A 15,405-nucleotide genomic window follows, 5' to 3' on the forward strand; every position below is an offset into this window, starting at 1 on the left:
CTGATTCTTTATGATAAGCATGTAAGCTTATCTTCTCTTTCCCCTGGTATAAATTTCACCATTCTCAAGCTTAACCATGATTGAGGTCATCCAGTGTTTACAAACAAAATAATGGGAGGGAAAGAAGGAAAACAGATTTTTCTAAGATCATTAAACAAAAACTGGAAATGAGGAGAGAAAGAGAGAAAGGCATTATGGAGAAAGAGATATACATGAAAGGAACAGAGAAAGAGGGAAGGAAAGGGGGCAGTGAGGGAGAGACATTGCAACTGAGTGGGAGCCATCACCCAGGACGCCTCCTCAGTTTCTTGTTTGAGGATCGAGTGGAGAATTGGGAATGAGTACTCTTGGAAGTGAGAAAAACAGGTAACCCAGGAATGGGTAACCCAGGGATTTACACCGGGAGTAGTTGCAAATCAGGCACTATGTAATTGGGAATACATCCATAAAACTTTTAGGACTCAAATTCCTTTTGAAAGTAAATTCAGCTGTATTTTTAGAGTCTCAGTCCTGGCAAAGTAGAGCTTTTCGCCTTTACACTATTGGGCAAAATTACCTCCAGTCAGTTTTGTTTGACTATGTTCATTGAAGCTAAAGAGCAAATCCTAGAATTGTGATCTCATTGGAGAGAATCTTTGTGGCCACTCTGTTGTGTTTTTGCATCTTCTTCCCTCTTTTCAGCAGGGACATCTGGTCCCCATTTAGGGAACCTGAAGTCCCTAGCTTGTGGCTCCTCTTCCACTCCACCAGTCACATCTGAAATAATACATTCATACTTTTTTTTTTTTTTTTAAACAGGGTCTTTGTTTGTCATCCAGGCTAGATTGCAGTGGCATGATCATGGCTCACTATAGCCTCAACATCCTGGGTTCCAGCAATTCTTCCACCTCGGCCTCCTGAGTAACAGCAACTACAGGTACATGCCACCATGCCTGGCTAAATTAAAAAAAAAAAAAAAAAAGTGTAGGCCAGGTGTGGTGGTTCATGCCTGCAATCCCAGCACTTTGGGAGGCTGGGGCAGGTGGATCACTTGAGGCCAGCAGTTGGAGATCAGCTTAACCAACATGACGAAACTCCACCTCTCCTACAAAATGCAAAAAAATTAGCTGGGTGTGGTGGTGCGGATCTGTAATCCCAGCTATTCGAGAGGCTGAGGCAAGAGAATCGCTTGAACCTTGGAAGCGGAGATTGTAATGAGCCAAGATCATGCCACTGCACTCCTGCACTCCAGCCTGGGCAATGAACAAGACTGTCTCAAAAAATAACGTTTTTTTTTTTTTTGTAGTGATAGAGTTTCATCATGTTGTCCAGGCTGGTCTTAAACTCCTGGGCTCAAGCGATCCTCCCTCCTCTGTTTCCCAAAGCTCGGGATTACAGGTGTGAGCCACCACGCCTGGCTCATAATTTATTGATTGAAATAATACACTTAGATCACAAAGTTCGAGCAGACATTTGCATTTTAAACACTGGCAGTGAAAAACTTTTTCAAGGAATTTCAGATGGACAGTTTGGTCATATTAATGGTTGTAGAGAAATGATCAGCCTTGGGCATATAAATAGGACTGGCTTCATAATTGCAGCGCCCAATGCAAAATGAAAAGGCAAAGTTCTTTATTCAAAATTATTAAGCATTTCAAATCTGTGACAACAGAGCATTAAACCAACTGCAGGGTCCTGTGTGACTACATAGGTCACATACCCATAAAGTCAACCATGCATAGAAGCTACTGAAATTCCAGCTCCCTCTGACCTACAAGAAGCTCTTTGGTTTGTTTCTAGACATCCCCCTGTTCCCTAGAAGAGGAAGAGATAGTGGCCAACCACACCAAGACTGCTGGCTCTGAGCTGGGAGCCACTAAGACCTGAGGAGATTTTTGTTTTCTACTTCTCTATTTTTTCTTTTAAAATTTTTATTTATTTTAAAAAATTCTTTTTTTTTTTTTTTTGACTGAGTTGATTTGAACAATTGGTCGAGCACTGAGATTCTTTGTTCAGTTAGGCTTATTCAGTTTATTCTGCTATTACTACTACTTTTTGAGACAGTATCTTTCGCTGTCACCCAGGCTGGAGTGCAGTGGTGTGATCATGGCTCACTGCAGCTTTGAACTCCCTGACTCAAACAATCCTTCTGCCTCAACCTCCTCAGTAGCTAAGACTACAGGTGTGCACCACCATGCCTGGCTAATTTTCATATTTTTTGTAGAGACAAGGTTTCACCATGTTGCCCAAGTTGGTCTTGAACTCCTGGACTCAAGTGATCTTCCCCTCCTTGGTATGTGCTGGGATTACAGGCATGTGCCACCGGCCTGGCCAAATTTTTTTTTTTAAAGATGGCATCTTGGACCCCGAGCGCAGCTGCGGACGAAGATAGCGACCGCCATGTACTTGGAGCACTATCTGGACAGCATCGAGAACCTTCCCTGCGAACTTCAGAGGAACTTCCAGCTGATGCGAGAGCTGGACCAGAGGACGGAAGATAAGAAAGCAGAGATTGACATCCTGGCTGCAGAGTACATCTCCACGGTGAAGACGCTGTCTCCAGACCAGCGCGTAGAGCGCCTGCAGAAGATCCAGAACGCCTACAGCAAGTGCAAGGAATACAATGATGACAAAGTGCAGCTGGCCATGCAGACCTATGAGATGGTGGATAAACACATTTGAAGGCTTGACGCAGACCTGGCACGCTTCGAAGCTGATCTGAAGGACAAGATGGAGGGCAGTGACTTCGAAGGCTCCGGAGGGCGAGGACTGAAAAAAGGCCGGGGTCAGAAAGAAAAAAGAGGGTCCCGGGGCCGAGGCAGGAGGACATCAGAGGAAGACACACCAAAGAAAAAGAAGCATAAAGGAGGGTCTGAGTTCACTGACGCCATCCTGTCCGTGCACCTGTCCGACGTGCTAGACATGCCCGTGGACCCCAACGAACCCACCTACTGCCTGTGCCACCAGGTCTCCTACGGGGAGATGATCGGCTGTGACAATCCAGACTGTCCAACTGAGTGGTTTCACTTTGCCTGCGTGGACCTCACCACGAAATCCAAAGGGAAATGATTCACTTAAATAAAACCGTGTCATCTGGGCAGCATCGGGAGACCCCAGCTCTACCAAAAATACAAAAATTAGCTGGGCGTGGTGGTGGTGCCTGTGGTCCCAGCTACCCGGGAGGATGAGGTGGGAGGATGCGTCAGCCCCGAAGTCCAAGGCTTCAGTGAGCTGAGATCGCGCCACTGCACTCCAGCCTGGGCACCAGAGCAAGACCCTGTCTCGAATGAATAAATAAATAAAAAGATGAAAACCTGAAAAAAAAAAAAAAAAAGATGGCATCTTGCTTTGTCACCCAGGCTTGAGTGCAGTGGTACAGTCATTGGCTCACTGTGGCCTCGACCACCTGGGCTCAAGCAATCCTCCCACCTCAGCCTCCTGAGCAGCTGGGATCACAGGTGTGTGCCACCATGCTCAGCTATCTTTTTTTTCTTATTACCAAAATACCATATGTTTAGCAGGAAATATAGCCAAGCAAAACATTTTTATCCATATTTTCCTTTTTATGTACTTTAAAAAATATATAAATAATATAGTAACACTTTACTGTTTCATAATCCAGTTTTTTTCTTTCTTTCTTTCTTTTTTTTTTTTTTTTAAAGGGACGGGGTTCAACCATGTTGCCCAGATTGGTCTTGAACTGCTGACCTCAGGTAATCCACCCACCTTGGCCTCCCAAAGTGCTAGGATTACAAGCGTGAGCCACCACGCCCAGCCCAATTTTTTTCTTAACACTCTATGTTGAGCACTTTATTTTTCATTGAATTCTAAAATGTTTATTTTATTTGCTTTTTGAATAAGTGTAACATGACAACAGGACAAAATTTTTAAATACAAAAGTTGCTTATGCCATAAGAATGACTTCTCTGCCATCTCTGTTCCCTAGCTGCTTTGTTGCCTGTTCTCTCAGGAATCAACCACTTTTTGGTTCTTTGTATATTATTCTGCATATAGCTTACACATATATAAAAACTTGTAAGTCATTTAATGGTTGTTAAAATGCCACCAAATTAATAAACCATGATTTATTTAACTTGGTGTTGGACACTGAGATTGTTTCTGATTTATAAATTTATAAAATAACATTCTGATGAACATTTTTGTAATTAAAGTCTTTAGCTATACATTATTATTTCTCTAGGTTAGATTTAGAAGTGGAATTGCTGGGTCAAGGTTCATGTACATTTTAAGGCTTTGGGTTTATGTTGACAATTATAGCTCCAAAAAACTGGACTGACATTTTCCCAAGTTAGTATAATAAAATGACCCTTTTCCCCACAATATCACCAAAACTGAGTACAGTTTTTTTTCTCTCACAATTATTAAAACTTGATAAATGAATATATTTTGTTTTCCTGATCAGCTTCTTCCAAGGCCCTAGGCTCACCAGGTCCTCCTCTATCCTGTACTCCCTGAACTCCTCCCATGCCCTCTGTTTCAGAGGTCTAATGACCCAAGTTCAGTGATTAGGTAGAAGGACTCACAAGATGGAACAGCAAATAATATTCATAGTAAGGCTCATTATAGCAAAGGTTACAGAGCAAAAGCAGTGGGAAAATGATATGCCTCAAGGGAGTTCAGAGAGGCCAGGCACAGGCTTCCTCAGCATTTCCCACTGGGGACTACACAGGGGTTCCTTCGCTCTCTCTTTCTCTCTCTGGCAGTGAATGTGTGGTATGTGCTGTCCAGGGAAGCCCCTTTGAGTTTCAGGGTCTGAGACTTTTATGGAGGGGCTGGTGACTTGGGCATATCCTACTATGCCTCCAGCACAGCAACTAAAACTTAAAACCTGCAAAATAAAACCACGTATACATCATTAGTCTTTTTCACTTTTATTTTTAGTGAGTAAAAAACAGTATCATACAGCATTAGTTCTGATGCTTGTGCAAAGCAACCTGATGCTAGTTATGATTTTGTTTGTTCTTACATTTGAGCTCTGTGTTTTTTAGATAACTGGATTTCAAAAGTCCTCGTTCCAGAATTTATCATAGGCTCTTACACTAGCCCCTACCTCGTACAGAGGTTTGGCCCTTACTTTTTAAGCTCGCTGGCCTAAACAACTTGCTGGTTAGGGTTCTCACCTCTGTGTAATGGCCTCCCAGACACAGACAGTCTACTATCTGAACTTGCAAGTATTGCCTTGTCTATAATTCTGTTTAGAAGTTGGAGGTGGGAATGGTAACAGAAAAACCTAAGCAAGGCTAGGCACAGTGGCTTATGCCTATAATTTCAGCACTTTGGGAGGCTGAGGTGGACGGATCACTTGAGACTGGGAGTTCAAGACCACCCTGGGCAACATGGTAAAACCCCGTCTCTACTAAAGATACAAAAATTAGCTGGTCATGGTGGCATGTGCCTGTGGTCCCAGCTACTCAGGAGGCTGAGGCATGAGAATTGCTTGAATCCAGGTGGCTGAGGTTGCAGTGAGCGAAGATCGTGCCACTGCACTCCAGACTGGGAATGCAGTCCAGCATGTTTCCACCTCATTTTACCCAGTCCCTACACAAGATGAACTCACTCTAGTTTGAACACCTCTGACGGTAGAACCGCTCAGCACCCCAGTTCCATTTTCCAAATCATCCAATCAAGTTCCAGATCCTGACACCTCCTTATTAAGTCTTCTCATGGTTTCCCGTGGTGTGCGTTCCTGTCTTAGTCCATCTTGGACTGCTGTAACAGAATAACTGAGATTGGGTAATTAATAAAGACAGAGATTTATTTGATAGTTCTGAAGGCTGGAAATTCCAAGATCAAGGACTTCACATCTTATGGGGGCTTTGTGTTCTATCATCCAGTGGTGGAAGGTAAATGTGCAAGAGAGTGCAAGAGTGAAAGAGCAACAGGTAGAAATCGAAGACTTAAACCCTTGCATATTTGGCATTAATCCATTCATGAGGGTGGAGCCCTCCCATTAGGCCCCATCTCCCATTGGGCGCCACCTCCCAACACTGTTACAATGGGTATTAAATTTCCAAGACATGCTTTTTGGGGGACATATTCAAACCATAGCATCCCTTTTGCTGCAATTAATCATAAACAAAATTGTTCAATTGCTAGTGTGTTTTTGGTCTTAGTCTTTGGCAGGTCCTAAAAGACATATCAACCAATGACAATGTATAAATTTCATTTTGATCTTGATTTGAACAAATGAACAGTAGGAAAATAAGTAGTTATTAAGACCACAGGATAAATTTGAACACTGTCTAATATTAAGCAATTACTATTTTTTTAAAGGTGAGATAGTGATACTGTAGTCTTTTTTTTTTCAAATAATAGTTATTTTTTAGAAGTATATGCTTAAATAATTGTAAGCCAGTTGTAGTTGCCTGTGCCTGTATTCCCAACTACTTGGGAAGCTGAGGCAGGATTGCTTGAACCCAGGGGTTTCAGCCTGCAGTGAGCTATGATCATGCTACCGCACTCCAGCCTGGGTAACAGTGACACCGTGTTAAAAAATAGATAGATAGATGATAGATAGATAGATAGATAGATAGAGAGATAGATAGATGAAATTATAGGATGTCTGAGATTTGCTTCCAACTATGACTAGTAAGGGAAGTAGTGTTTAGAGATATACAGAAATGAAGATTGTCAAAATGTTAGTAACTGTTAAAGCTTTCTAAGGTGGTTATTCTATTTTTGTATATGTTTGGAATTGTCCAAAGTTTGTTGTTGTTGTTTTGTTTTGTTTTGTTTTGTTCTGAAACGGAGACTGGAGTGCAGTGGCACGATCTCAGCTCACTGCTGGTTCAAGCGATTCCCTGCCTCAGCCTCCCGAGTATCTGGGACTATAGGTGCGCGCTACCAAGCACGGCTAAATTTTTTTGTATTTTAGTAAAGACGGGGTTTCGTCATTTTGGCCAGGATGGTCCCCATCTCCTGATCTTGTAATCTGTCCACTTCGACCTCCCAAAGTGCTGGGATTTACAGGCATGAGCCACAGCGCCCGGCCAAAGGTTTTTTAAAAACTTATGTTATTAAGAGAAAACAATATTGTAAGATCAAAGAAAAGGCCATAACAGGGCACCCCAAAAATTTCGGCATTACTATCCTGAGGGTCAGGAGTCTCCTCCCTTCTATCCGCCAATACTGGAATCAGGGCTGTCAAGTAGATGTTTCCAAGTGTCTTGGGCAGATAAACGGATAAATTGCTAAAACTGGATGCAGAACTCAAATCTGCCTCATATATAGGCCGTGTGACACCCCACCAGCAACTTTGCTCCCTGTCTGCCTTTCTCACGCCGTCCCACAGTCTGACACACTGCCAACATGGCGGTGAGTCGAGACGGTGAAACAGGTCGGCTCTTCTTTCCAGGAGTGTGCGCAGGCGCCGGGTCGCGCAGGCGCATTCCTGTTCCCCTCCCCCCCGACCTTGGCTAATCGCGCCTGCGCAGTGAGGAGGAGCTTGCGCCTGGGCTTTGGGCTGGCTGCAGTATCACTCTGAGGTCTGCTGAAGCGGCTGTCTCAATTAAGATGAGGCTTCTGCTGCTTCTCCTGGTGGCGGCGTCGGCGGTGGTCCGGAGCGAGGCCTCGGCCAACCTGGGCGGCATGCCCAGCAAGAGATTAAAGATGCAGTACGCCACGGGGCCGCTGCTCAAGTTCCAGATTTGGTGAGTATGTGCACTGGGCCCCGGCCTCCCCGCCGCGCTTCTGGTCGGTGCCGCTGGCTACGCGACGCCCCGGCTTTGCGGCCTAGCTGGCTGTATCTTTGGTCCTGCAGAACGGTGCAGGCGCCCTTCCACAGCCAGCCTTCTCGCGGTCAGGCCGCCCTCCTTTCTTCCAAGTACAACTGCTGACTTGTTTTTTTGCCTCCTACGACAGTGGGAATGGGGAAGGAGGGCACGAGAAGGTTAAACGCTGAAAGGCAAAGACGGGGGGACACCTGTTAGTACGGAGGACCGGTCGGCAGCGTCACGCCATAGCCACCCCGGCTGCCTGCGGAGATGGGGATGAGTAGGCGCCGCGTCGGCGGAGGAGCGCCAAGCATTTGTCACTCATTTCACTTTTCCTGCCCTCTTTTCCGGGTTATGCCGGGCGGCCTCGCTGCCTGGCTAGATGAAGGTTAATTCGGGTCGTTGGAGAGGACCCGGGAGTGACAGACGCCGTTTTTCTCCTGGACTTGTTGGGGGCACTGTTGAGTGTTCGAGTGGGGCGATGGACTGCTGGAGGGCGTGGAGGGGAGGTCTAGGGATGCTGGTTCTCAGTTTGCGATTTCCAAAGTGTCAGAAAAGGAGCACGTTGTTCTTCTAAACTTAGTTTGCTCGCATTCCCGCCTCACCTGCCTCAGGAGTTGCCTGTTCTGGCATCTGTTCTTCCTTTCAGTTGTCTTGTGTACTCGGAAGAAAGATCTCAGCAGTTTTCGGCAGTGTTCTTATAAATGATTTTGTTTTTAACCAAATAGGCATTAGAAGCAGGGTTGTGGGGTTGGAGGTGGGGATTGAAAGGCTCTGAAGATTAGGGAAGAAACACCAAAATTGTAGAATTACAGAAGTGAGAATCTTACACCCCCAAAGAAGACATTTTCTCAGGATAAGCTGACTATCCCAGGATAACCAGATTAGTAAATCATCAGAGTCCTGATACATTGGAATGTTGGTATTGGACATCATTCATTTAAAACCGTCTTTTAAGAACTTCATGTATTAGTATGTTAAAGTTTAGATTTTCTACTTATCCAACTATTTGCTTACTCGTTGAAGACCAAGGAAATCCTTAAAATAATAATTAAAACATCAATTTACGATGATGTTTAAAAGAGTTAGAAAATATGATGGTGAGACTTTATCTTTGGTGAAAACTAAAAACATTGCAATTTCTCCTGATTAAAAAACAAAACAACTCCCTGTACAGTGTACCATGTGCCGGGAATATATCATCTTTTATGTAATATTGCAAATGGGAGGATGGATTAACCATTAACATCATTAACTTTTTTTTTTTTTTTTTGAGATGGAGTTTCGCTTTTGCTGTGGCAAGATCTCGGCTCACAGCAACCTCCGCCTTCCGGGTGCAAGCAGTTCTCCTGCCTCAGCCTACCGAGTAGCTGGGATTACAGGCATGCGCCACCACGCCTGGCTAATTTTGTAATTTTAGTAGAGGTGGGGTTTCTCTGTTTTGGTCAGGCTGGTCTCAATTTCCCGACCTCGTGTGATCCGCCCGCCTCTGCCTCCCAAAGTGCTGGCATTACTTTGGGCAGTCTGGACATTTTAATGATGTTGACACGTGGAATCCATGAAGATGGAATGTTTTTCCATTTGTTTGTGTCGCCTATGATTTCTTTCAGCAGTGTTTTGTAGTTCTTCTTGTAGAGTCTTCCTTCTCCTTGATTAGATATATTTCTAGGTATTTTATGTCTTTTGTGGTTATCATAAATGGGCTTGCATTTTTTGGTTTTCTGCTTGAACATCATTAGTGAATAGAAATGCTACTTTTTTTTTTAAATAGAAAGTGTCTTGTTCTGTTGCCCAGGCTGGAGTTGCTAGACTTCATAATGTCAAACTATAACAAAAATTAGTTAAATGGTGCAATCACAGCTTACTGCAGCCTCAGCGTCCTGGGCTCAGTTGATTCTCTGGCCTCACCCCTGGAGTAGCTAGGACTACAAAACGCAGGGCATCGCATGTTACTATTGATTTTCATATGCTGAAACTTGACTGAAGTAATTTATCTGGTTTAGGAGCCTTTTGGCAGAATCTGTAGGGTTTTCTAGGTATAGAATTATATATCAACAGTAGGTCGTGCCTGTAATCTCCGCACTTTGGGGAGACCAAGGTGGGAGAATCACTTGAGATCAGGAGTTCGAGACCAACCTGGGCAACATGGTGACACCCTGTCTGTACTAAAAATAAAAATACAAAAATTAGCTGGGTATGGTGATGCGTGCCTGTAATCCCAGCTACTTGGAGGCTGAGGCAAGAGAATCGCTTGAACCGGAGAGACAGAGGCTGCAGTGAGCCAGGATCACGCCACTGCATTCCAGCCTGGGTAACAAAGTGAGACTCTGTCTCAAAAGAAAAAAACAAAAACAGAAACAAAACTAGAATTCTGTCATCAGCAAAGGCAGATATTTGACTTCCTTTTTTTTCCATTTGGATGACGTTTTTTTTTTTCTCTTGCCTAGGACTTCCAGTATTACATTGAATAGGAGTGGTGATAGTAGACACCCTTGTTTTGTTCCAGTTCTTAGGGGGAATGCTTTCAACTTTTGCCCAATTCAGTATGATGTTGGCTATGGGTTTGTCATAGATGGCTCTCACTGTTTTGAGGTATGTTCCTTTGTTTAAGTTGTTGAGGGTAAAACTTAAGTTTTGAATACATTGTGCCATCAGTAACTTTTTGGCCTGGACTCCATGCCTCTACAGGTGGGACTATAAATTTCCAGAATTCTGTGTGTTACTGCTCATTCTCTTCTTGCTGCCTTGTTACCCTGACACACCCTTACTACTTATTCTGTTGATGTTTTCTTTTTCTTGACTGGGTCTCACTGTGTCAACCAGGCTACAGTGCAGTGGTGCAGTCATTGCTCACTGTAGCCTTGACTACCCAGGCTCAAGTCATTCTCCCACCTCAGCCTCTCAAGTAGCTGGGACTACAGGCACACACTACATGCCTGGCTAATATTTTTTTTTTTTTTTTTTTTTTTTTTTTTTTTTAGAGAAGAGGTTTTGCCATATTGCCAAGCTGGTCTTGAACTCCTGGGCTCAAGCAGTCCTCCTGCCTCAGCCTTCCAAAGTGCTGGGATTGCAGGCAAGAGCCACCTTGCCCAGCCTTGGTGTCTTCTTTCTTTTTATAACATTCTCTGTCAGGATATAGAAAGTTGGGAATGGGAGCATGGATAGTACCTTACTTCACTGAAGTTGACCAGCTATTCAGTTCTCCCTTTGGGACGAACCTTAGGTCTGTGAGCTTTCACATAGGAATTTTCCTGAAGCAGAGTTTAGATAATTTTTCTTAATCTTGACCTTTCTGCCTACCTTATAATTAATAAAATTTTCTCCTAGATTTTGCAATTAGGTTGTTGGTTAGTGTCAGTGTTTGGTATGATTTATTTTTGTGAATTTTTATGATTTCAGAATTTGAGTAAGAATTTGATAAAGGCTATGTACCAAAATTACATTATGTTAGAGAATTTCAGTAATGTTTTAAAAGGTAATTTTGACTGGTAGAAAAATAATGTGGAGCAGAGTGAATGGTATCAAAGATTCCTGTAGTAGTTATATGAATAAAATTGGAACCCAACTGTTTTACTCATGATTGGTCTCTATTGTCACATTACAGTGCTTGCTTTTGAAGGTAGCTTAACTAATTTTGTTATAGTTTGTCAGTATAAAACCTAGCATTTGTACCACAAGCAAGAGAGTCTTTTCATTAGGTATAAAAATACCCTTTTCTTACACGTTGACAAGGTGTTCGTCTGATAAATAGTTGTGTCATTAAGCAGAATTACAGTTGATTTGACCTCGTTATCTCAGCACTACAGATTCATGATGTCACCTGTGTTTGGTTTGTCTTTCAGGTTTGCATCTTGGTAACTAAAAACAGTCATAACATTTCAGTCAGTCTATTAAACTGGGTTCTTCTTTCATTATCAATTTTGCTGGTATAGAGAAGGAAAGGATAGAGTGTACATAATTGATGACCTAAGAGAAGTGTGATAGAAAGATATACCAGTGAAATTATAGTCCTTTCTTTCCTTTCCCTTTAATTTGTGTTTGTAATTTGTACACTGCTCTCTGGACCTGCTTCTGTAATACTTTATAATTGTTCCCCAGGGTTTGCTGTGTATTTGTCTCTCTGAAATTAGATTGTGAACTTCTTCAGTAAAGGAGACTAAAAAAAAAGTTTTATTAACATTTAAAGTATCTAAATGTTGTTAACATTTTTCTAATAATGGTGCTGAGGGCTGGGACGCAAAGTTGAGCATCCCCTGGAGCGGGGACCCAGCTCACTGTCTCATGGGGACTTCAGCTTTTTTGGGGTTTTTTTGAGACAGAGTCTCACTTTGTCACCAGGCTCAATCTCTGCTCACTGCAACTTCTGCCTCCTGGCTCAAGCGATCCTCCTGCCTCAGCCTCCTGGCTCAAGCGATCCTCCCGCCTCAGCCTCCTGAGTAGATGGCATTCCAGGCACCCGCCACCGCACCCAACTAATTTTTTATTTTTAGTAGAGACAGGGTTTTGTCATGTTGGCCAGACTGATCTTGAACTCCTGACCTTAAGTGATCTGCCCGCCTCAGCCTCCCTAAATGCTGGGATTACAGGCATGAGCCATGGTGCCAGGCTATATATTTTTTTAATATTGGTCATTCTTTCTAATGTTAAGACCCTTTACCTTATTTTTTCTTTGAGGAGAATTAGATTTTGGTGTCTCATATAATTTGGGTGGTCTCACATAATTTTGATTTTTATTCTGGATCTGCCACCTACTAATGATATGACTAAAACAAGTTAATCTCTCTGAATCTGCTCATTTATAAAGTGGGCATGATAGAACTTCACAGGATTGTCTTGAGGGTCAAATAAGAATATAGCTAGCTAGCTCGTTTGTTCAAGGACATAGGTATCTGATAAATCTTAATGTTTTTCCCCCGTTGGATGAGTTAGAACAGAAATAAGAGTTGATTGAAACTGGTAAGCCTATTTTGTCCATCTTCTTCTTTTGCCCATAGTGAAAAAGCCACTTTTGTTACATTCTGTACTAGCCTCCAAAGTTCGTTTTGTTTTAGCTTTTATTCTTTTAATTAGCCCAGTTTATTTTTGGCTATGTTCATCTCTTGTGCTTATCCTTTAGACATATTTTCTAGAACCAAAAAGTCATGTTTCTGAAGCAGACTTTTTAAAAGAAACTTTATATTTTTCATCAAGATTGTTTGTGACTCTAGCTAGAATCCCTTCCCACACACAGACTCCAGCTTATTTATTTTTCAAGATCTAATTAGAGTTCTTGGTATTATTCGCATTTTTACTGTACCTTCTTGAAGGTGAAAGAGTTCAAAAGACTGAAGTTGTAAAGGTTTTTGAGCAGAATTAGACATAAAACTCTGTCATAGTTTGGTGTTGCTATAACAAAATCACAGACAAGGTAATTTATAAAGAAAAATTTATTTCTCTTAGTTCTGGAGGCCAGGAAGTCCACTGTCAAGGTGTAGGCATTTGGTGAGGGCCTTCTTGCTGAGTCATCCCATGGTGAAAGGTCAAAGAGAGGGCAAGAGAAAGTAGGTGATTGAACTTGGCAGCCTCATCTCCCATTAGGCGCTACCTCTCAAAGTGTTGTATCAGGATTATTTTCATGTTATGCTTTTTGTAGGACATAAACCATAGCATAAAGATACTTGTTAAAATTTTAAATGACTGCTAAAGCAAGTTTTTTTGTTATATGTGGAAAACATTGCCCAGTAATAATAATCTTAAGGTAGTTTTCTGAAACAAAAATATGGGGAGTGGACATAGTACAAATATCTTAATACTTTTAAAAATTTGTTTCATGGAGTGGTATGTGATACAATTTGCAGTTGCACAAAAGTGAATAAAGGAAGATAATTGTAAAATTTGAGGCAGCAAAAGTTAAATACTCTAGGGACATTCTCTTCACTAAACTATTTAGAGGATGGGAACTTTTTTTTTTTTTTAAGAGAAAAAGACCCAGAGATGATTGAGAGGTTCAGGTTAATTAACATGATGGTGCATTCATCTCATTAGGTTCCTTAAGATTCTCAACACACGGTGTGTTGGCCACTTGATTTGATTCACAGGTTTTTTGGAGTGAGGATCTTAAGATGGCTCTTCTGCTCTTGAAGACTGGCAGTAGTTACCGGTGCAGATGGATATGTTACTGGTTTTGTGCCAGATACCAAAGAGGAATGGTAGTGAAGCCACCCTGGCCACAGGAGAAAGCACATGCAGTTATTCATCAAGAGACAGTATATTTTAGGTTTATTAAAAAAAAATCCAAGGCTTTGGGATCAAGAGAAGGTAAGGTGCTATTGAACGGTTTTGAGTAGTGACAACACAATGCCAGAAAAAGATAAATTGGGCTTATAGATGCTGTTATAATAAACGTTATACAATAAGAATGCTAATAAGCACAAAAAAATAGATATATAAAACTTTTAGAGTTAGCTGGCTATTCTGTTGGAGATTCTTAGGAGGTAGATGGGGGATGAGTAGTGAGAGGAAGCTCAAGTGAGACACATCCTTCCTACTAGTAATTCTTAGAAGCAACAGATTAGCTTGTCAGATATAAAAACTTAGTCAAAATAAATAAACCTGAGGTTTCTTGCTTAGAAAAGCAGGTCAGATGTGACCAGAAATGGAGTTGTTTTTTATTTTTTTAATGGAGGATTTTAGCGAGAAGGAAATAGTGTAGAATTTAGAGCTAGAAAGGCTCTTACACATGAAAATATGAAAAGTACACTTTGTAGGTTTATCTAAGATTTTTATTTAGTTGGATCTAGTTCTGAGCTAGAACTAGGATTCAGGTTTTCTCTTTCATTATTAGTCCAGCTAGAAAGAATATTTAGAGAAGCCAGGGTAATTAAGATGAACCTTGATAGGTATAGGAAAGAGATAAGAGAACAAAAATGCAGTAGGTAAGATGGAAGAATTTTAAAATCATTTTTATGAGAAATAGATATTATTGGCTGGGCGAGGTGGCTCACACCTGTAATCCAGCACTTTGGGAGGCTGAGGCGGGCAGATCACCTGAGGTCAGGACTTCAAAACCAGCCTGGCCAACATGGTGAAACCCTGTCTCTACTAAAAATACAAAAATTAGCCGGTATGGTGGTGCATGCTTGTGATCCCAGCTACTCGGGAGGCTGAGGCAGGAAAATCACTCAAACCTAGGAGGCAGAAGTTGCAGTGAGCTGAGATCATGCCATTGTACTCCAGCCTTGGCTATAGAGCGAGACGCCATCAAAAAAAGAAAAAAAAAAGAAATGGATATTTATAATTTATGATATGTTTCACAGAGGGCTTGAAGTGAGAAAATAATTGAAATTATATATACTATGTAAATAATTCTATAAAACATCTGTTGAAATTGATTCTGTAATTCATTGTCATTTGAATAAAATGGGCCTGTGTCAATATTAATCAAGTGCTATTTGAATGTCTACTTTGTACCAGGCACTGGATACAAGGAATTTTATATATATATATATATGTATATATATATATATATTTGGGGAGAATATATTCTGGTTGGATCTTGAAGAATGAGTAAGAATTAGGTAATAGGAAATTGGACAGTATTTTAATAGGGATGGTGACTGTGAGCAAAGTTATGGAGTCAGAAATATATAAGGCATAATTGAGGATAGGAAGTTGAATAACCCAGTTTCACTGGAAGACTCATTGCAGTAATTAA

General features: G+C 41.7%; 2 protein-coding genes across 2 annotated transcripts in view; both read left to right on the plus strand.

Annotated features, from left to right (window-relative positions):
- The first annotated feature begins 337 nt into the window (after nucleotides 1-337).
- Nucleotides 338-3,130, plus strand: LOC108300168 (inhibitor of growth protein 5-like). The gene is given in 2 exon segments (XM_017522829.2): nucleotides 338-366; nucleotides 2,331-3,130. Coding segments are annotated over 2 exon segments (747 nt in total). The 3' UTR covers nucleotides 3,049-3,130.
- Nucleotides 3,131-7,415: 4,285 nt separating this feature from the next.
- SELENOT (selenoprotein T) overlaps nucleotides 7,416-15,405 on the plus strand; it is a 21,375-nt gene continuing 13,385 nt past the window's right edge. The window contains exon 1 of the mRNA XM_017522830.2: nucleotides 7,416-7,649. Within this exon, the coding sequence (XP_017378319.1) occupies nucleotides 7,513-7,649 (137 nt within the window). The 5' untranslated portion in view covers nucleotides 7,416-7,512. The remainder of the gene's footprint in view (nucleotides 7,650-15,405) is intronic.

Source organism: Cebus imitator, unplaced genomic scaffold, assembly GCF_001604975.1.
Source record: "Cebus imitator isolate Cc_AM_T3 unplaced genomic scaffold, Cebus_imitator-1.0 Scaffold25, whole genome shotgun sequence".
Lineage (NCBI taxonomy): Eukaryota > Metazoa > Chordata > Mammalia > Primates > Cebidae > Cebus > Cebus imitator.